The 21,110-nt window shown below is 43.0% G+C and overlaps 2 protein-coding genes across 6 annotated transcripts in view; both read right to left on the bottom strand.

Annotated features, from left to right (window-relative positions):
- The window catches only part of LOC310843263 (uncharacterized protein), a 192,399-nt gene that overhangs the window by 39,332 nt on the left and 131,957 nt on the right, over window positions 1–21,110 (bottom strand). The window contains exons 6-8 of the mRNA XM_083736311.1: window positions 8,431–8,512; window positions 7,695–7,777; window positions 5,373–5,499 (exon numbers count right to left, since the gene is read on the bottom strand). Of these exons, the coding sequence (XP_083592437.1) occupies window positions 5,373–5,499; window positions 7,695–7,777; window positions 8,431–8,512 (292 nt within the window). The remainder of the gene's footprint in view (window positions 1–5,372; window positions 5,500–7,694; window positions 7,778–8,430; window positions 8,513–21,110) is intronic.
- Window positions 1–21,110, bottom strand: part of LOC310843356 (uncharacterized protein) — a 141,929-nt gene that overhangs the window by 74,619 nt on the left and 46,200 nt on the right. The window lies entirely within an intron of this gene.

The raw sequence follows: 21,110 nt of genomic DNA, 5'->3' as shown, positions 1-21,110 counted from the left end.
ATTGGGGGGCAAAAACCCCTCAGCCTCTAAAAGTCGACTCCTGTTCCCACATAACATAAAAACACAAAATGCACATCTGTAACCCCCCTCACTACCACATTTTAAAAGGGCATTAGATGTCAATCAGGCAAAGGCCTGGTTAACAAGGGGCGAATTTGCCTGGCTCCTAAAGCTGGATAATGGTTTTTCCAAACGTTGCATGAATTCTCTGATGGGAAGTGAGATTGGCACTCTGAATGAAGCTCTTTCCACATTCCATGCACTGATAGGGTTTCTCCCCCGTATGAATTCTTTGATGGGAAGTGAGATAGGAGCTTGTACTGAAGCTCTTTCCACATTCCATGCACTGATAGGGTTTCTCCCCTGTATGAATTCTTTGATGGGAAGTGAGAGAGGAGCTCTTCCTGAAGCTCTTTCCACATTCCAAGCACTGATATGGTTTCTCCCCTATATGAATTAGTTGATGGGAAGTGAGAGAGGAGCTCTGACTGAAGCACTTTCCACATTCCATGCACTGATAGGGTTTCTCTCCCGTATGAATTCTTTGATGGGAAGTGAGATGGGAACTCTCCCTGAAGCACTTTCCACATTCTACACACTGATAGGGTTTCTCCCCTGTATGAATTCTCTGATGGGAAGTGAGATGGGAACTCGAACTGCAGCTCTTTCCACATTCCACACACTGATAGGGTTTCTCTCCTGTATGAATTCTCTGGTTCTTTGTGAGATTGTAGCTCATACTAAAGCTCTTTCCACATTCCACACACTGATAGGGTTTCTCTCCTGTATGAATTTTGTGATGCTTAGTGAGATGGCCTCTCTGACTGAAGCTCTTTCCACATTCCACGCACTGATAGGGTTTCTCCCCTGTATGAATTTTCTGATGGTTAGTGAGATGGCCTCTCTGGCTAAAGCTCTTTCCACATTCCACACACTGATAGGGTTTCTTTCCAATGAGAATTCTTTGTTGGGAAGTGGAATGGGAGCTCTGACTGCAGCTCTCTCCACATTCCAAATTTTTGCATGGCTTCTCCTCTCCGGCGGTTTTGTCATGTTCATCCTTGTTCTTGTTTTCCAATTCATCAAAATCTGCAATGGAGACAAAAAAGGGATTAGAGCCTCAGGAACAAATCAAGAAGAACTGAAGGGAGTTGGGTCTTTGTTCATTGCCCTTGTTGGTTGTCATTAACCAACATTTTTATTAATATATTCTGATGGATTGTTGAATGCTGATTTGCTTGATATACAGTAGTGGCCAAAACTGTGGAAGCCTTTTAGTGGGAAAGTATATTTCAGATATTTGATGGCTCGTAACACGACTTTGTTTAGAGTAATACCACAAAATTATGTATCAATGGGCACAGGACATAGGTCATGACATTATGTTTGCGGACTGGGAATAGTTATGGACCACCGGTATCAAATTTACGGCATGTAATGCCTTAAAAGAAAATATTATGAAAATGATTTATAGGTGGTACATGACCCCAGTCAAGCTCGCGAAGATTTACCATCTGCCCAATAATAAATGTTGGAAATGTAATGAATCCGAAGGTACCTTCTTTCACCTTTGGTCGACCTGCCCAAGGATTAAGGCCTTCTGGGAAATGATTTATAATGAAATTAAGAAGGTACTTAAATGTACCTTTCAAAAGAAACCGGAGGCATTTCTCCTGGGCATGGTCGGCCAATTGGTTCCAAAGAGGGATAAGATTTTCTTTACGTACGCCACTACAGCAGCAAGGATCCTTCTAGCAAAGTATTGGAAGACACAAGAATTACCCACACTGGAAGAATGGCAGACGAAAGTGATTGACTTTATGGGACTGGCAGAAATGACCGGCAGAATCCGCAACCAAGAGAAAGAGACAGTGGAGGAAGATTGGAAGAAGTTTAAAGTATATCTTAAGAACTGTTGTAAAATAGAGGAGTGATAAAATGTCAAGGGGAAGGAAGACGCAGAATTGCAGCTAAAACTGTTTGATGATTTAAGGTGAAATTGAGAATGACAATGAGTTTAAATTTAAAATTTAATTGGCAAAAAGGGTTGTTGAAAAACTGTAAAACAAGGATGCAAAAAGGGTGAGGTATGGGGAAGTCTGAGAAACGAGGCGTATGAAAATGAGGTTAAGAAATGATATTTTTTGTGTGTGTTTGTATTTGTTGATGTTTGTGTGTTGTTGCTGTTTAGTGTTAAAAATTGGAAAATAAATAAAAAATTACTTTAAAAAAATTATGTATCAATGGAAAGATAATTGAATGAAGAATGTAATTATCTGTATTCTATCAAAAGTCATAGCAGAATAACCAGAAAAAGGAAGCACAACTTGCTTAGCTTGACTTTTGCCAGTGTGTTATGTTATACTGTGGAAAGTTGATATGAAATTTACAGATTGTATATTATTAAGAGAGAATTACATGAAAATGATGTATATATGGTATATCACACCAGGGAAAATGGCAAAGATGTTTTAGAAAGAAAATAAGAGATGCTGGAGATGTAAAGAAAAGGAAGGGACATGTGGTGGGAATGCAAATGCATTAAAAATATTGGGAAATGATATAAACTGAACTGAAAGAAATGTATAAAATGAACTTTGGTAAACATCCTGAAGGCTTTCTGTTAGGTATCTCAAATCAAGAGCTGCCAAAAGAAAAATGGACATTATTTATGTATGCTACAACAGCGGCAAGAATCTTGATAGCGCAAAATTGGAAGATGGAAGAAATACCATCAAAAGAACAATGGTAAAAAAAACTGAGGAATTATGCAGAATTGGCTAAGCTAACAGATAAACTACGAGAGAAGGACAAAAAGGATTTTAAAAGTTTGGGAACCATTTACAGGTTATTTACAGAAACAACAACTGGCAGGGTCTGAATAAACGTTCACAACTTTATTATAGTAACAGAAAAATTAGAGAAATGGTAAGGGAATTTACTTTTATATAAAGCAGGACACAATAAATAAAACTAAATAACCCAGTAGAGGGGAAGTTGAGGGAAGTCCAGAGGACGGGAGGGAGAACATTTGTATATAACATGTTGATTGATATATTTTTATTTGTTATAAAATTCAATAAATAATCATTTTAAAAAAAGAAAAAAGAAGAAGATAGAGGAAAACTTAACCAAAGCTGGCCTTTCTATATTTGTGAAGAGGTATAAGGAGAGTCCCATGGACTGCAACAAGATCCAACCTCTCCATTCCGAAGGAAATCAGCCCTGAGTGCTCACTGGAAGGACAGATCCTGAAGCTGAGGATCCAATAGTTTGGCCACCTCATGAGAAGAGAAGACTCCCTGGAAAAGTCCCTGATGTTGGGAAAGACGGAGGGCACAAGGAGAAGGGGACGACAGAGGACGAGGTGGTGGGACAGTGTTCTCGAAGCTACCAGCATGAGTTTGACTAAACTGCGGGAGGCAGGGGAAGACAGGAGTGCCTGGTCCAGGGAGTCACAAAGAGGCGGACACGACTAAACGACTAAAGAACAACATAAGGAGACTCCGTCACTACAAAATCAGACTGGTAAAGGCAGGAAAAGGTGCACAACAGCAAGTGACAATCGAAGAATGAAGAGACTGTGCCTACAGGACAGAAGAAAATCATCTGGGTGTTTACAAGATGACATGGGGCAATGGAAGGTGAAGCTGAGTGCAAGGACTGGTCTAAATGCTAGAATTCCAAGGGAAAAGCCATTATCTCTCAAGCCAAGGTGGAAAAGATTAAACTGGGCTACAACCCATGTTAACTGGACAGCGGAACAATGGGACAGTGTTATTTGGAGTGATGAGACCCCAAACTCCTTGCTTGGTAGTGAGGGCATGAAATACGCGAGGAGGAGAAGCGGAGAAGATTTACATCCTACTTGCATTATACCGACCGTGAAACACCCAGACAGTGTGATGATCTGGGGTTGTATGACAGCAAAAGGTGAGGGCAGAATTTGTGTCATTAATGGGAACATCAATGCCCCCAAATACATAAATCAAATACTTGAGCCTGAATGTGAAATCATATTCCACTGCTGGAATGGCCTGGGAATAGCCCAAGCGAAATGAGGGGATGAGGGACCAACTCCCTTCTCTTGCCATTGCCTTCCGTTAAGAGTTTGGGTGTAATCCTTGACGCCTCCCTTTCCATGGAGGCGCAGGTTACAACAACAGGCCTAGGCGACATTTTCCCACCGTCGCCGCATCAAGCAGTTGGTCCCTTACCTCTCCCGCCCCGACCTGGCCACAGTGATCCATGCGATGGTCACCCCCAGGCTTGACTGCTGTAATTCGCTCTGCGCGGGGCTGCCCTTGAAGCTGTCCCAGAAACTCCAGCGGGTGCAGAATGCTGCAGCGAGGCTCCTCACGGGGTCCCTGCCATGGGAGCATATTCACCCAGTGCTTTTCCAGCTGCACTGGCTCCCGGTGGAGTGCAGGGTCAGACTTAAGGTGCTGCTTTTGACCTTTCAAGCCCTTCACGGCCGAGGACCCTCTCAACACTGGCTCCGGCCTGGTGGAACGCTCTGTCTCATGAGACCAGGATCTGATTTCTTTCCGCAGGGCCTGTAAGACAGAGTTGTTCCACCTGGCCTTTGGCTTAGAATCAGTTTGATTCCCTCCCCCTCTTTCTTTTTCCTTTCTCCTCCCGTGAAGAGGCTGCATCCTAATGTTTTAATGTTGTATCTTAATCTTTTAAATTGTTTTATAATCAACTTGTCTTTATTACTGGTTGTTAGCCACCCTGAGCCTGGTCTTGGCTGTGGAGACCCGGGTATAAATAAAATTTTCCACGATTTAGCCACTAGCTGTTCATTTAAAGTTAATGTATTTTTTATATGGGACCAGATGGTTATTATTAATGTTTCATGTGTATGTATGTATTGGAAGCCACCCAGAGTGGCTGGGGCAACCCAGTCAGATGGGCAGGGGATAAATAAAAATTATTATTAATAATTATTATTATTACTGCTAATATTACCTGAGACTCAATAAGCCTGGCTCTTCTCTGGGATGGATTTTGTTTGGTCCAGTCATGGCTTCCCCTCCATTGCCAATGTCATGTGTCTCTTGGGTCAACCCAAGGAAACAAAAACAGAAAACCTGACAGAAGCTACTTATCTTTCCTAACAATTCTGAAGCTGACATTTAAGATGCCTGGGCAGTTCAGACCAGCCGAATCGTGGTATAAAAAGGCAGAACTGGAGGAAGATGGTTCTCAGAAAAAACTGGAATTTGCTGTTCAAGGTTTATTGTGGGGGTGTTAGGTTCCCAGGTGTTGTAGGGGGCGCTGCTGAGCTCTGTGAAAATATTTGAGGTTTGTCAGATAGAGGTATTTTTTGAATTTCCAGGCAGATAGGATGATCCCACAGGGAGCCTTACCAAGAGAGGCCACGATCCCACGATTCTCCTCCATGACGTCCTTATGCAGAGCTCTCTGGTCAGGATCCAGCAACACCCACTCCTCGTCCGTGAAACGAACAGCGACATCTTCAAAGCACACTGGACCCTGAAAGAAAAAGGGAAATGTCCTCCTCTGAGACAGCAGAAATATGATCTGCTCTACAATGCTCTGTGGTTTCCTTCCTGTAAATTGCGGTGTTGTTTCAATAGGATTCCTTTGCTGCACATTTTAATTCTGGATGCCTATTTTGACATTTTAATTGAATTATTTCATTAATTATGGGTATTCGTCTTTGTGCAAATAGTTGGTACTCCACCTTGTGGTTTTCAAATCATTCTGCCTACGCAAGCATTCCAGTTTCCCCGATGGGAGGATCCACTTTCCCCTCTCCTCGTGAGTTGTTCTGGGGAGTTCCCTCCCAATGCCCTACAGCCAAATTCAAGGGGTTCATGGGGGCATGGAGAGGGGGAGGAGTGGGGGGCAGGCCCCATTTTGCAGCGGATGGGGCTAGTTAGGTGACTCCTGGCCACTATTTGTTATTGTCTGTCCACAGCATAGAAGCCTATTTCAGCACTCAGTGGTGAATATAGAAATACAATAAGCCTAGTTTGGCTGAGTTTCAGGTCTCATGAGAAGAGCAGCTCATTCCCTGAGGGTCTGCCAGTTTGTATTGTCAATTAATGGACTAGTCTAGGTGGAAGTTTCTTTAGTGTGGAGGTATATGAAAAGTGAGATTATATAGTGCAAAGTTTGTTTAAGTGCTCTTGTAAAGAGGTGCTCTGTTGAGTATTTTGTTAGAGAGGTAATAATAATAAGAATATTTTATTGTTTATACGCCGCCCATCTGGCTGGGTTTCCCCAGCCACTCTGTGCGGCTTCCAACAAAATATTAAAATACAATAGTGCAGCAAACATTAAAAGCGTCCCTAAACAGGGGTGCCTGTTAAAAAAGCCATTATCCAGCTTTAGGAGCCAGGCAAATTCGCACCTTGTTAACCAGGCCTTTGCCTGATTGACATAAAGTGTGGCTTTCAGGCCTTGGTTTATATATTTGAGTGGATAATATATATTTTGGTAAGATGATAAGTTAAAATAAAATAAGAAAAGATGAGACGATGATAAGATAAGCTAAGGTTTATAAGATAGCTGTTTTGTGTAAATGTTTTTCTATAAGTGTTTTGCTTATCACTACTTCCTTCACAAAATAAATGGGGAGGTTGTTGGTTTGCATTTCTTAGTACAGAAAGTATTGATCTGAAATGTAGAGCTCTTTCCTGTTCTAATTAATTCAAGAGGGCTCTGGAAGAAACAAGCAGTGAGTTCCTGGTGTTTGGGTTATTCCTTCGGAGAAAGTGAGTACAGTTGGTTTAAATTGGTTCTGTTATCTCTTCTGTAAGGTCATGCTGACTATAAGAAGAGGCCAGAAGGAGCCTGGGTTTCACTTTCTCTTTCTGTCTCGGTTCTTTCTGATGTTCTGTACACAGTATGCTTAGTGTTAAGGTTTAGACTTATTATAAGTTATGGTAAGAATTTATGTTAAGTCTGCTGCAACTGGATTTCTTATGGGCAGTGCCAATCCTGAATGTATTGGATTTGTGACCATTATGCTCATTAGTCTTCAGTAGCAGTAAAGCTCTGATGAATGAAATACAATTGCCTCTGGTCTATTTTTGGGGAATCCTGTAACGTGTTCAAATTTTACTCTGCTAACTATATATTGGAGTTCTGCTCTGGATCAATATTGAGTAGAATTCCATGTCAGGGTCTTCCTCCATGAAATCAGTTGCCAAGAGGCAAGGCTCCCCACTCCCCACAGCTTTCCAAGCCCCCTCCTCTCTGGGGTTTCTGATTGAACACTGCGCCAATGTGCAGCCTGCCTTTGCTCCTCCATTGTCAGACATTTCCTGGCTCTGAGACACAAGCAGGGAGGGTGGCTTCTGGAAGAAGGAAAGAAGGAGAGGGAGCCATCGGTGGCTCCTCCTTCTCCTGACTCACCTCTGCCTCTCGACCTTCCTCTCCCACCTGCTTCCTTCCTCTTCTGCCTCCGATTCTGCACTGCATTCTGCCACAGAGTCTCCCAGCTCACTAAGCCCTGTTACCCCTTCAGCTTCTGACACCTCCTCTTCCCAGGCTTCTCCCTCTGACTGCTCATCCTTCTTCCACCTCCACTCCTTGGGTTCTGAGTCGTCTTCCCTTCCTGGTTCCCCGGCTGCTTCCTCCCACCATTTCTCTGTGCCCAACCAGTCCATGACATTGCTCCATCCCTTGGCCTCTGTCCGCACAAGGCAGCTTCCTCTGACCTGATCTGGTTCCACAGCCGCTGCTTCCCTTCTGCCTCCATGAAAAGGCGAATCAGAAGGTCTTGCTGGCATCCTTCTGTCACCTGCAAGAGAGAAAAGGTAATCAGGATGCCAGGAGTGCCTGCTTCTCTCACAGGTGAAACAGGGCATCTCTAACTATAGATGGGCCCTTGAGAAGCCTTACCTGCTGAGTGCATTAGGAACTTTGTGCCCATTTCATATGTTAGGTAAAGGTAAAGGGACCCCTGACCATTAGGTCCAGTTGTGGCCGACTCTGGGGTTGCGGTGCTCATCTCGCTTTATTGGCCGAGGGAACAGGCGTACAGCTTCTGGGTCATGTGGCCAGCATGACTAAGCTGCTTCTGGCGAACCAGAGCATCGCACGGAAATGCCGTTCACCTTCTCGCTGCAGCGGTACCTATTTATCTACTTGCACTTTGACGTGCTTTCGAACTGCTAGGATGGCAGGAGCAGGGACCGAGCAACGGGAGCTCAACCCGTCGCAGGGATTTGAACCGCCGACCTTCTGATCAGCAAGTCCTAGGCTCTGTGGTTTAATGCACAGCGCCACCTGCGTCCCAAATTGCATATGTTAATTGTGCAAAAATACATCTCCCCTCCTCTGGACCCCTGTTCCCAACTGTCTCCCCCCAAAACAAGATGAAAAGAACCCTCAGACAAGTTGGAAAACCAACAGAATGAGACCAAAAAGGAGAAAAACCACCATTCTCCTTACCCAGTGGCCTCTCTCTGGTGTCCAACGGAGGCCTCTCTGCCTCACAGGAATCCAGGTCCATTTCTGCAAAGAGATCCTTTCCCTGAGAAAGAAACAAGGATTCAAAACAGAGAATGGGGAGAAATACTAGAAAGAGAATGACAAGGACTTGAAGGGTGTGAGATCTCATTCCATGGATGGCTTCTCAGAAAAAGGATGGGCCATCAGTAGAGCATTATGGGATGTTCTCCGTCCTCCTTGGAGCCCCTTGGGAGTGCGAGGCTGCTCTGCCACCCAGCTCATCGGACTAAGTCCGTGGGTCCCTGCGGAGGAAAATGAGCTCAGCCGTAGACAGGAGCAAACTGCAGAAGATCCAAGTTTATTGGCCAACAGGTTCAAGATGAGATTGAACAGTGAGAAAGGGGTGACATGAGTTTTTGAAACTCCCTCCATGTCCCAGAATACAGTGCAAAACACGTCATGAATACATTAAAGAGAGGTTTGGTTACACAGATTACATCATGAATATATTAAAGGGAGGTTGGGTTACACAGATTAACATATGGAGGAGGGAGGGGGGAATATGCAGAGCTGGAGATATGCACAGATAAACACTTCCTGGGGATGAGAAAACAATAGTCCCAAATATGCATATTCTGCCACCTGACATTGTCTGGAGGAAAGGCTGATCAGAGCAATTTGAAAGGATTAGGGTCTTGACACCTTGCTTGAGGGATTATGCTGGACAGGGGAGGTGTGATGGAGTCCTAGAGTAATTGAGCAAACTGGCACGCTGATTTTCTATGAATTTTATAGATTTTAGTCCCTTTTGACATTGACAATTGGAAATAAATTGATATATTGTAGCGAATAAGAAGGTGAAGAAGACATGCCCCCCCCTTCCGTAACAGTCCCTCATTCGGAGATAGATTTGCATTAAAGTTCTGTAAGAACTTGCAAATCTTTTCTCCGCACCCATTCTCATCCTGGGGCAAAGTTGTCAACTCGAAGTAAGTCTTCCAGGTTAGTGGAGTTTGTAACCTGAAGTGTTTGTAACCTGAAGCGGTTGTAAGTAGAGACTGTATACAAAGTGTATCATTTCCTCTTCCAGAAATACTTAATTGCTAATTCAAGGGACACTGAATTCCTTGCAGAGATGACAGGACAACTTTCCAGATTAGTTAGCTGGGAGTGAGGCAGTTGGCAGAGTGGCATTGGGCTCTCTAAGATGCCAGCTACTACAGGAATTGCTTTCTTGAGCCTTTTTAGCACTGCAATACCATTTTTATTTTTATTTTTTTGGAAGATTCATTTTTAAGTCATGGCAGAGTGTGAGCAAATACTCCACATCTGCCAAGCTTTCAGGAGCAGGACTAAGGGGTGAAATGAAGCCCCCCAGATCCCCAAAGGGTGAGGGAAAGGGTCTATCTCCCTTCTGCCTTTTCATTATCAGTTATTTCCACCTAAGAAATGGGAAGAAAGCAGCTGCTCATGTAAAGCGCTGGTTTTTTGGGGGTGGAGATTATTGAGCTGACAATGGTATGATTCATCAGTAATAAATATGATTTGTTCTTATCTGTTAAGTGAAGTCACATTTGAAACAATACAGAAGCAGTCAAAGGAAATTTCCTAGGAAGTCTTCTATTCAGTCTCATCTGCAATCATGTGTGCTGAACACACAGAAACACATAGATAATGTGAAATTACAGTCTCCAAATAAGAGAAAATAGTACACATGATTTCTCTACCTCCTTTTTAAAAGAAAAAAAATTGCTTTTATTTATTTTCATGGTACAAAAGATATTTTTAAAGAAAGCAATGGTTACAACAGTAAACAACAAATAACTTGTCCTGATGAAATTGCAGAGCTTCATCATGCCATGTGTTACACATTTCATTTGATTACTCTAAAAGATCACGCCACATTTTCCTATGAGTGCTGGCTGGATTCCGGCAACAGTCTTAACAATTTATATATTCAATAAACATTGGCCACGTGTTATAAAAAGAATGTGGATTGTGTTCCCCCACCTTCATTTCCCCTGGCAAACAAAATTTAAGATACTTAAATGGTGGTGCCAAGAATCGAACATAGTATTCTAGGTGGGGCCTGAGCAAGGCAGAATAAAGTGGTCTGATTCTGCCTTCTGCAACATTAGCCTCCGCTCCCAGTTTGGTGTTAATAGTAATAATAATAATTTATTTTTTATTTATACCCCGCCCATCTGACTGGGTTTCCCCAGCTACTCTGGGCGGCTTCCAACAAAATATTAAAATACAATAGTCCATCAAATATTAAAAGCTTCCCTAAACAGGGCTGCCTTCAGATGTCTTTTAAATTCTGGTAGTTGTTTATTTCCTTGACATCTGACAGGAGGGTGTTCCACAGGGCGCCACCATCGAGAAGGCATTCTTCCTGGTTCCCTGTAACCTCACTTCTTGCAGAGAGGGAACTGCCAGAAAGCCCTCGGCGCTGGATCTCCATGCCCTGGCTGAACGATGGGGGTGGAGATGCTCCTTCAGATATACTGGACCGAGGCCGTTTAGGGCTTTAAAGGTCAGCAACAACCCTTTGAATTGTGCTCGAAAACGTACTGGGAACCAATGTAGGTCTTTCAGGACCAGTGTTATATGGTCTCAGCGGCCACTCCCAGTCACCAGTCTAGCTGCCGCATTCTGGATTAGTTGCAGTTTCCAGGTCACCTTCAAAGGTAGCCCCACACAGAGCGCATTGCAGTAGTCCAAGCAAGAGATATCTAGAGCATGCACCACTTTGGTGAGACCGTCTGGGGGTAGGTAGGGTCTCAGATTGTGTACCAGATGGAGCTGGTAGACAGCTGCCTTGGACACAGAATTGACCTGTGCCGCCATGGACAGCTGTGGGTCCAAAATAACTCCCAGGCTGTGCACCTGGTCTTTCAGGGGCAGTTACCCTATTCAGAACCAGGGAGTCCTCCACACCCACCCACCTACTGTCCCCCTAAAACAGTACTTCTGTCTTGTCAGGATTCAACCTCAATCTGTTAGCCGCCATCCATCCTCCAACCGTCTCCAAACACTCACACAGGACTTTCACTGCCTTCACTGGTTCTGATTTAAACAAGAGGTAGAGCTGGGTATCATCTGCATACTGATGAACACCCAGCCCAAACCCCCTGATGATCTCTCCCAGAGGCTTCATATAGATGTTAAAAAGCATGGGGGAGAGGACGGGACCTTGAGGCACCCTACAAGTGAGAACCCAGGGGTCTGAACACTCATCCCCCAACACCACTTTCTGAACACGGCCCAGGAGGAAGGACAGTAACTACTGTATATATAGTCCCAGCCCCTCTTGACCAGGGGTCAGCAAACTTTTTAAGCAGGGGGCCGGTCCACTGTCCCTCAGACCTTGTGGGGGGCTGGACTATATTGGGGGGGGGGAATGAACAAATTCCAATGCCCCACAAATAACCCTGAGATGCATTTTAAATAAAAGGACACATTCTACTCATGTAAAAACACGCCGATTCCTGGGCCGTCCACGAGCTGGATTTAGAAGGGGATTGGGCTGGATCTGGCCCCTGGGCCTTAGTTTGCCTACCCATGCTCTAGACCAGGGATGTCCAACACATTGATTGTGATCTACTGGTCGATGCCTGCAATGTTTTGGTAGATCATGGTTGATCACTGGCCCCCTTCTGGCCCCGCCCTCTCTCCTTGCACCGGCCTCTATTGTTGCAGAAGGGAAGCTGGAGTTTAGAAACCGAGGCCGTTATCTGGCCAGCAATTGTAAGGTTAGTGGTGCCTGCATCTGTTCCTCCCTCCTTAAAAAAAAGGTCAACAACCTAGAGCTGAATCCCTAAAAGACAGGGCATTTCCCCTCCCCCCAAAAGAAAAAAGCTCAACAACTCTTTGACCTCAATTCCTAAAAAATGGGGGTAGATCACTGATGGAAACCAGCCGTCACAAATGGTGCACAGCATAGAAAAAAGACACAGTGAGACAGCAGTATTTTCAGGATGGAGGAGCAGCTCCTTCGACTTCTCTCCTGTCCGGTAATTTTTATTATCCTTTGTCTCTCTCAGCCTGCATGGCCGTCTGCCAATGTCTCACGTTACATCGTCCAGTCATGGCTTTTACTACACCCATCACCATATAAGGTAATTACTGCCCAGAGGGAACACAACTCCATATAAGGTCAATACATTCAATACATTGCAAGGCACAGACATGCCAGTCACCAAGGTCAGCAGGCACCACACAGCAATACAAGCCTCTGCCATGTCTTTATGACTCCCACAGATCACTGCCAGATTTTAATTTTGAAAGTATATCCCAGTCTCTCGGGAGTTGGCCACCCCTGCTCCAGACGGTCCAGAAGGATGTTATGGGCAATGGTATCAAAAGCCACTGAGAGATCCAACAGAACTAGGAAACAGCTCTCACCTTTGTCCCTAGCCCACCAGAGATCATCGACCACTGTGAACAAGGCATTTTCAGTCAAATGATGAGGCCTGAATACCGACTGGAAGGGATACAAATGGTCTGCATCTTCCAGGCATGTCTGGAGTTGTTCAGCAATCACTTGCTCAATCACCTTGCCCAAGAATGGAAGATTTGAGGTTGGGCGATAGGTCTAAATATGTTTTTTTAAGAAACGGTTTAATAACCATCTTTTTCTGTGGGTCTGGGCAGGCCCCCTCACAGAGAGAAGCATTCACCACCCCACAAAGTCCATCACCCAGCCCTTCCCGGCTTGCTTTTATCAGCCAGGATGGACAGCAGGTCCCATCCTGGACCAGATGGAGAGAGGCAGGGACAGGACCTGCAGGCACTCACAGCAGGGGTTGCCTGCAAATGTGATGAGCACCCCCTCAGTTCCTTCATCCAAGTCATTTCTATAGACGTTGAACAACAACGGGCCCAGGACAGAACCCTGCAGCACCCCTCTTGTCACTTCCCCCAGGATGATGAGGAACCATGAAGGAGTTCTCTTTGAGTTTGGTCAGTCAAATCCAACTAACAGTTACCTCGTTCAGCCCACGTTACCAGCTTCCTCACATAAATATCACAGGAGACTTTGTCAAAAGCCTTACTGAAATCAAGATGCACTATTTCCACAGCTGTCCCCTGACCAACAAAGTTTGTAACTCCATCCAAAAAAAGGGGAGGAGAGATTTCTCTGGCTTGACTTGTTTTGAGAAAGCCATGCTTTAATCCTGTATGTTTCAGTTGTGAAATCTTCAGATGAAGGGCACATAAACTTTAAAAATGATAATAAGGATATTGACAAGCTGGAACATGTGCAAACGAGGGCAATTTATTTATTTATTTGTTTTGTATACCACCCGACCCAGTGGTGCCAACTTGAATAAAATATTGAGGGGGGGGAGCAGGTAAGGCCCGCCTTGCAAAATAAATCACATGATGCATGTACGCCATTGGAATGTCAATGTGTACCAACTGGGGGTTTCCCAACCGGTTGCAAACGGGATCAGTTCAGGAACCCCGCTCACAACCTGAAAGGAACACAATCCACATCTGTGTGTCTGCGCATGTGAAGGTCGCGTTTAACTGCTTCTGCGCATTTGCATGATGTCATTTTATGTGTCTGCACATGTGTGAGCAGCAAAACCTGGAAGTAACTCTTTCTTGCACTTCCGGGTCACCGCATGATGCAACCTGAAAACACGTAACCTGAAACCCTCCCTACCACATTTTAAAAGGGCATTAGATGTCAATCAGCCAAAGGTGCTGATTGCCTGGCTCCTAAAGCTATATAATGGTTTTTCCAACGTTTGTATGAATTCTCTGATGCTTAGTGAGACTGGCTTTTTGATTGAAGCTCTTTCCACATTCCACACACTGATATGGTTTCTCCCCTCTATGAATTCTTTGATGGGAAGTGAGATGGTGGCTGTAACTGAAGCTCTTTCCACATTCCACACACTGATAGGGTTTCTCCCCGGTATGAATTCTCTGATGGGAACTGAGATTGGAGCTCTGACTGAAGCTCTTTCCACATTCCACGCACTGATAGGGTTTCTCCCCAGTATGAATTCTCTGATGGGAAATGAGAAAGGAGCTCGTATTGAAGCTCTTTCCACATTCCAGGCACTGATAGGGTTTCTCTCCTGTATGAATTCTTTGATGGGAAGTGAGATGGGAACTCTCCCTGAAGCTCTTTCCACATTCCACACACTGATAGGGTTTCTCTCCTGTATGAATTTTATAATGGGAAGTGAGATTGGACCTCTGACTGAAGCTCTTTTCACATTCCATGCACTGATAGGGTTTCTCTCTTGTATGAATTTTATAATGGGAAGTGAGAGAGGAGCTCGTCCTGAAGTTCTTTCCACATTCCATGCACTGATAGGGTTTCTCTCCTGTATGAATTCTCTGATGCATAGTGAGATTGGAGCTCTTCCTGAAGCTCTTTCCACATTCCAGGCACTGATAGGGTTTCTCCCCAGTATGAATTCTCTGATGGGAAGTGAGAGAGGAGCTCTGAGTGAAGCTCTTTCCACATTCCACACACTGATAGGGTTTCTCCCCTGTATGAATTTTCTGATGCTTAGTGAGATTGGAGCTCTTCCTGAAGCTCTTTCCACATTCCAGGCACTGATAGGGTTTCTCCCCAGTATGAATTCTCTGATGCTTAGTGAGATTGGAATTCTGACTGAAGCTCTTTCCACATTCCACACACTGATAGGGTTTCTCTCCTGTATGAATTCTCTGATGCATAGTGAGATTGGAGCTCTTCCTGAAGCTCTTTCCACATTCCAGGCACTGATAGGGTTTCTCCCCAGTATGAATTCTCTGATGGGAAGTGAGAGAGGAGCTCTGACTGAAGCTCTCTCCACATTCCAAATTTTTGCATGGCTTCTCCTCTCCGGGGGTTTTGTCATGTTCATCCTTGTTCTTGTTTTCCAATTCATCAAAATCTGCAATGGAGACAAAAAAGGGATTAGAGCCTCAGGAACAAATCAAGAAGAACTGAAGGGAGTGGGGTGTTTGCCTTTGTTGGTTGTCATTAACCAACATTTTTATTAATATATTCTGATGGATTGATGAATGTTGATTTGTTTGATATACAATAGTGGCTAAAATTGTGGAAGAACAGTTTTTGGAGAGATACTTGGAAGACCTGCAGAAAGGAACCGTAGAGGAGAAAGAACCAACTGACATCGCAAATCTATCATTCGGACTTTTACCACCACCATCGGAGGAAGAACAAAAGCTTGGAGCAGTCGGACGAATAGGAACTTAAGAACAAAATGTCTCTGCAACTTCTTAGTTGGAACTGTAACGGCTTGAACCTTCCCCGAAAAATACGTCAAGTGTTCCACATTTTGAAGAGAGAACAATTAGACCTAATATGTCTGCAAGAAACTCATATTGCCAGGATACACAGGAAACTGTTGATAAACAAGAGACTTGGACAGGAATTTATCTCATCAGACAAAATGAAGAAAAGAGGCGTGGTGATCTATGCAAAAGAAAAATTGGTTCCAAAAATGATATTTAAAGACGAACAAGGAAGATACCTGGCAATTGAAATACAAATTCAAGGAGAAAAAATTTTGATAGTTGGAGTTTACGCGCCAAATGAAGGGAAGGCCGAATTCTTTAAGAAGTTGCATGAGACTTTAATGGACTTTCTAGACTATAAAATCGTAATGAGGGGAGATATGAACGGAGTCGTCTCCACAAACATGGATAAAGCACAGAGACAAGTGATTTCTAAGGAAGGGAGACTACCAAAGACTTTTTTTGAAATGACTGAAACTATGGACCTGATTGACATTTGGAGAACAAGGAACCCTCTCGAGAGAGAGGGAACCTTTTTCTCTGAAGCAAAAATGACATGGACAAGAATTGACCAAATTTGGGTTACTAGTAGCCTGGCGCCAAGAACAAAAAAAGTAGAAATCTGCCCAAAAACTTGCTCCGACCACAACGCTGTAAAGATGGAGATGAAATTTACAACAACTGGATCCTTTAGATGGAGAATGAATGACACCCTACTTAGAGATGAAGAGATTTACAAGAAGGCCCAAAAAACATTGAAAGATTACTTTGAGATAAATTTGAGAACAGAAGTGGAGAAAAGAACAATTTGGGACGCTAGCAAAGCCGTGATGCGAGGTTTCCTAATTCAACAGAACTCTATAAAGAGGAAAAAACAAAATGAGAGGAAAGAAAAAATCTTAGAAAAAATGAAAGAAGGAGAAAAGAAATTGAGGTCCAAACCAAAGTCTCATGAGATCCTGAGAGAAATAAAGTATTATCAGATGCAATACATGGAACTGACGAATCAAGAAATAGAATGGAAAATAAAGCAAATGAGACAAAAGACATTTGAATCAGCAGATAAATGTGGGAAACATCTGTCATGGCAATTGAAAAAGAGGCAGAAATTGAACACTGTGACAAGCCTAGAAATGGACGGAAAGATCATCCATAAACCTAATGAGATAAGTAATTGCTTTCAAAGCTTCTTTAAGAAATTGTATGCACAAGGGCCAGTTAACGAACAAGAAATAGAAGAATTTATTAAAAAAATATGGTTTACCAAAAATCTCAGAACAAAGTAAAATGATCCTGAATGAGAAAATAACAGAACAAGAAATAGAGGGTGCCATTCAGAATATGAAATTGGGAAAATCATCAGGACCAGATGGCTTGACGGCGAGATACTACAAAGTGCTGAAGGAATGGTTAATACAACCACTGAAGGAAGTTGGTAATGAAATTTTGGAGGGGAAAAAGGCACCTGAATCGTGGAAAGAGGCTTTCATCTCACTTATACCGAAAACAGAGACTGAAAAGAACCAGGTCAGAAACTACCGCCCTATATCTTTACTTAATGTGGATTATAAAATTTTTGCAGACATTTTGGCAAAAAGATTGACGAGAGTGTTGTTAGGGGAGATTCATAAGGACCAAACTGGCTTTCTCCCAGGGAGACATATGTCAGACAATGTGAGGAACATTATAGACATTTTGGAGTTGTTAGAAGTTGACATTAACAGGAAGGCTGTCTTGATTTTTGTGGACGCGGAGAAAGCCTTTGACAATATTTGTTGGAGTTTTATGAAGAAGAATCTCCAAGGGATGGGGGTAGGCCAAGGTTTTGAAAACGGTATAGGTGCAATATACTCTAAGCAAAAAGCAAAGCTAATTGTAAATAATGTGGTAACGGAAGAAATATCCATAGAAAAAGGTACACGGCAGGGATGCCCAATATCCCCTTTGCTTTTCATATCAGTCCTGGAGGTTTTGTTAAACATGATTAGAAAGGATCAGTTGGTTAAAGGAGTTCAGGTCGGAGTCAGACACTACAAATTAAGAGCATTTGCAGATGACCTAGTATTGACCGTGCAACAGCCAGACACTAGTACCAAAAGAGTATTAGAATTAATTGAGGTATTTGGTCAAGTAGCAGGATTTAAACTGAACAAAGAAAAACGAAAGTGCTGGAAAAAAATTTAACAATGGAGGAAAGAGAGAGATTTCAGAATGAAACAGGGTTGGAAATAACGAAAAAAGTGAAATACCTGGGGATAAACTTAACATCTAAGAATGTGAACTTATTTAAGGACAATTATGAAAAATGTTGGTTAGAAGTAAAGAAAGATCTAGAAATATGGTCAAGGTTGAGACTTTCCTTGCTAGGCCGAATTGCTACTATTAAGATGAATGTACTGCCTAGAATGTTATTTTTGTTTCAGACATTGCAGATTTTGGACAAGATGGACTGTTTCAAGAAGTGGCAGAAAGATATATCAAAATTTGTCTGGCAGGGCAAAAAGCCCAGAATAAAATTTAAGATTTTAACTGATGCAAAAGATAGAGGGGGGTTTGCCCTGCCGGACTTAAGACTTTATTATGAATCGGCAGCTTTCTGCTGGTTGAAACACTGGTTACTTCTTGAGAACACAGACATTTTGGAGCTGGAAGGGTATGATAATAGCTTTGGCTGGCATGCATACTTATGGTACGACAAGGCAAAGGTGCATAAAGGTTTCAAAAATCATATTGTTAGGAAAGCATTATATAATGTTTGGATCCGATATAAAGATCTGTTGGAAAGTAAAACTCCCAGGTGGTTGTCACCAATGGAAGCTAAGGAGGTGAAAAAACTTAATATGGACTCTAAATGGCCAAAATACTGTGAAATTTTAGAACATGATGGTGAAAGGGTTAAACTTCAGAGTTACGAGAAATTAAAGTCCAAAGTTCGAGATTGGTTGCACTATCATCAGATAAACGAGACATTTAAACAGGACAGGAAAATAGGTCAAGAGAGGTCAAAATTAGAAACAGAACTGTTAGAACCCAATACTAAGAACTTGTCAAGAATGTATAACTTGCTGTTGAAATGGAACACACAGGATGAAACGGTGAAATCAGCTATGATTAAATGGGCACAAGACATCGGTCATGACATTATGTTTGCTGACTGGGAACAGTTATGGACCACTGGTGTTAAATTTACCGCATGTAATGCTCTGAAAGAAAACATAATGAAAATGATCTATAGGTGGTACATGACCCCAGTCAAGCTTGCAAAAATCTATCATTTGCCCAATAATAAGTGTTGGAAATGTAATGAGACTGAAGGTACTTTCTACCACCTTTGGTGGACCTGCCCGAAGATTAAAGCTTTTTGGGAAATGATCTATAATGAAATTAAGAAAGTCCTTAAGTGGACTTTTCCTAAGAAACCTGAGGCTTTTCTCTTGGGCATGGTTGGCCAATTGGTCCTAAAGAAGGATAGGATTTTTTTTATGTATGCTACCACAGCAGCAAGAATTCTTCTGGCAAAGTATTGGAAGATGCAAGAACTACCTACTCTGGAAGAATGGCAAACAAAGGTGACGGACTTTATGGGACTGGCCGAGATGACTGGCAGAATCCGCGACCAGGGGAAGGAGATGGTGGAAGAGGACTGGAAGAAATTTAAAATATATCTTAAAAATTGTTGTAAAATTGAGGAGTGTTAAGATGTCAAGGGGTAAGAAGCAGAGAATTACAGCTGTAATTAACAAATTAAAGGAAACTTAATGAAAGGGAAGTATAGATAAATTGACGAAAAGGTTGCTAAAGAACCGTAAAACAAGGATGCAGTAATGGGGAGGTATGGGGAAGTCGAAGGAAAGAATGTGCATGAAAATAAGATTATGAAGTTATACATGTTTAAATGTTTTGTATGTGTTTGTTTTGTGTTCTGTTTGTCTTTATTATGTGTTTGAAAAATGAATAAAAATTATAAAAAAATAAAAATAAAATTGTGGAAGCCTTTTTGGGTTTAAAGTGTATTTCAGATACTTGATAGCTCGTAACGGCACTTTGTTTTGAGTAATATCAATGGAAAGATAATTTAATGAAGAATGTAATCTGTATGTGTATTCTATCAAAAGTCAAAACTGAATAACCAGAAAAAGGAAGCACAACTTGCTTAGCTTGACTTTTGGCAGTGTGTTGTGTGATGGCTATCATGTTGGTTGGTTATTTGGTGTTTTTTCATTTAGTGGTTTGTAAAACATAATAAAATTAAAGAAATGGCACAAGAAGTTGACTGGACACCCAGAAAGTGATGTAAAATAGTACTATTAAGTGAAAAAGGCTACAGTTATGAAGAAATTAGAAGAAAGATGGAGGATTCTTTTTCTTTTTCCAATTTTATCCAATTTTGTTTTAAAAAGTACTGTATTTTTTGCTCCATAGGGCGCAGCTAGTTTTTAGGGGGGGAATCAAGGAAAAAAACTTATTTCTCCCCCCCAGCCCCAAAGAGCAAAGAAGCCCAGAAAATGAGCGGGATCCATCCCGCTGGCTGTCTTGGCTTCCTCTTTAGCTGTGCCAACCCCTGCAGCTGGGAGAGGCTGCGTACGGCTTTGGCAGAAGCCAAGACAGCGAGCGGGATGGATCCTGCTCGCTATCTTGGCTTCGTTTTTAGCCGTGGGGCTGGGGTGGGGTCCCCCAACCCCAGCCCCCAGAACAGGTCCAGGAGCAGCGGCAAGATTGAGCGCAACCTTGCCGCCACTCCCGGAGCTTGCGGGGCTGGGGACGGTCTTCCCCCGACCCCAACCCCAAGAACAGGCAGCTATCCGCAAACCTTCCGAGCACAGCGGGAACTACTGCCGCACTCGGAAGGCTTGCGGATAGCTGCCTGAAGCCCCCGGAGTACAGCCTTTGATGCCTCCGCAGAGAAGCGGGGTGAAGGCACCCCGCTGCCCTGCGGAGGCTTTGCGCAGCTATCCCAAAGCTAGAACAGCGAGACGGAGCACTGCGCAGCGCTCCGTCTCCCTGTTCTGACTTTGGGCTTAGTTGCGCAGACTGCATTCGCTCTACAGGATGCACACACATTTCCTCTCAATTTTTGGAGGGGGAAAAGTGTGTCCTATAGAGCGAAAAATACGGTATATAGCATTTTATTAGAGTGGGAAACCAAAGATGAAGAGGTTAAATCAGTCATGTTTAAATGGGCTCAGTATGTGGGACACAACATTCAGGTTGCAAGTTGGGGAAAATTGTGGAAAGTTGACATAAAATTTACAGATTGTATATTATTAATTAAAGATAATTATGAAAAATGCTGGACAGAAGTGAAAAAAGATTTAGAAATATGGTCAAACCTGAAGCTTTCTTTGCTAGGCCGCATTTCTGCTATAAAAATGAATGTATTGCCAAGAATGTTGTTTTTGTTTCAATCA

The sequence above is a fragment of the Podarcis gaigeae genome, assembly GCF_964106915.1.
Source record: "Podarcis gaigeae genome assembly, chromosome: 4".
Taxonomy (NCBI): Eukaryota; Metazoa; Chordata; class Lepidosauria; order Squamata; family Lacertidae; genus Podarcis; species Podarcis gaigeae.
The sequence above is the reverse complement of the archived record's forward strand: the minus strand, read 5'-3'. Positions and strand labels throughout refer to the sequence as shown.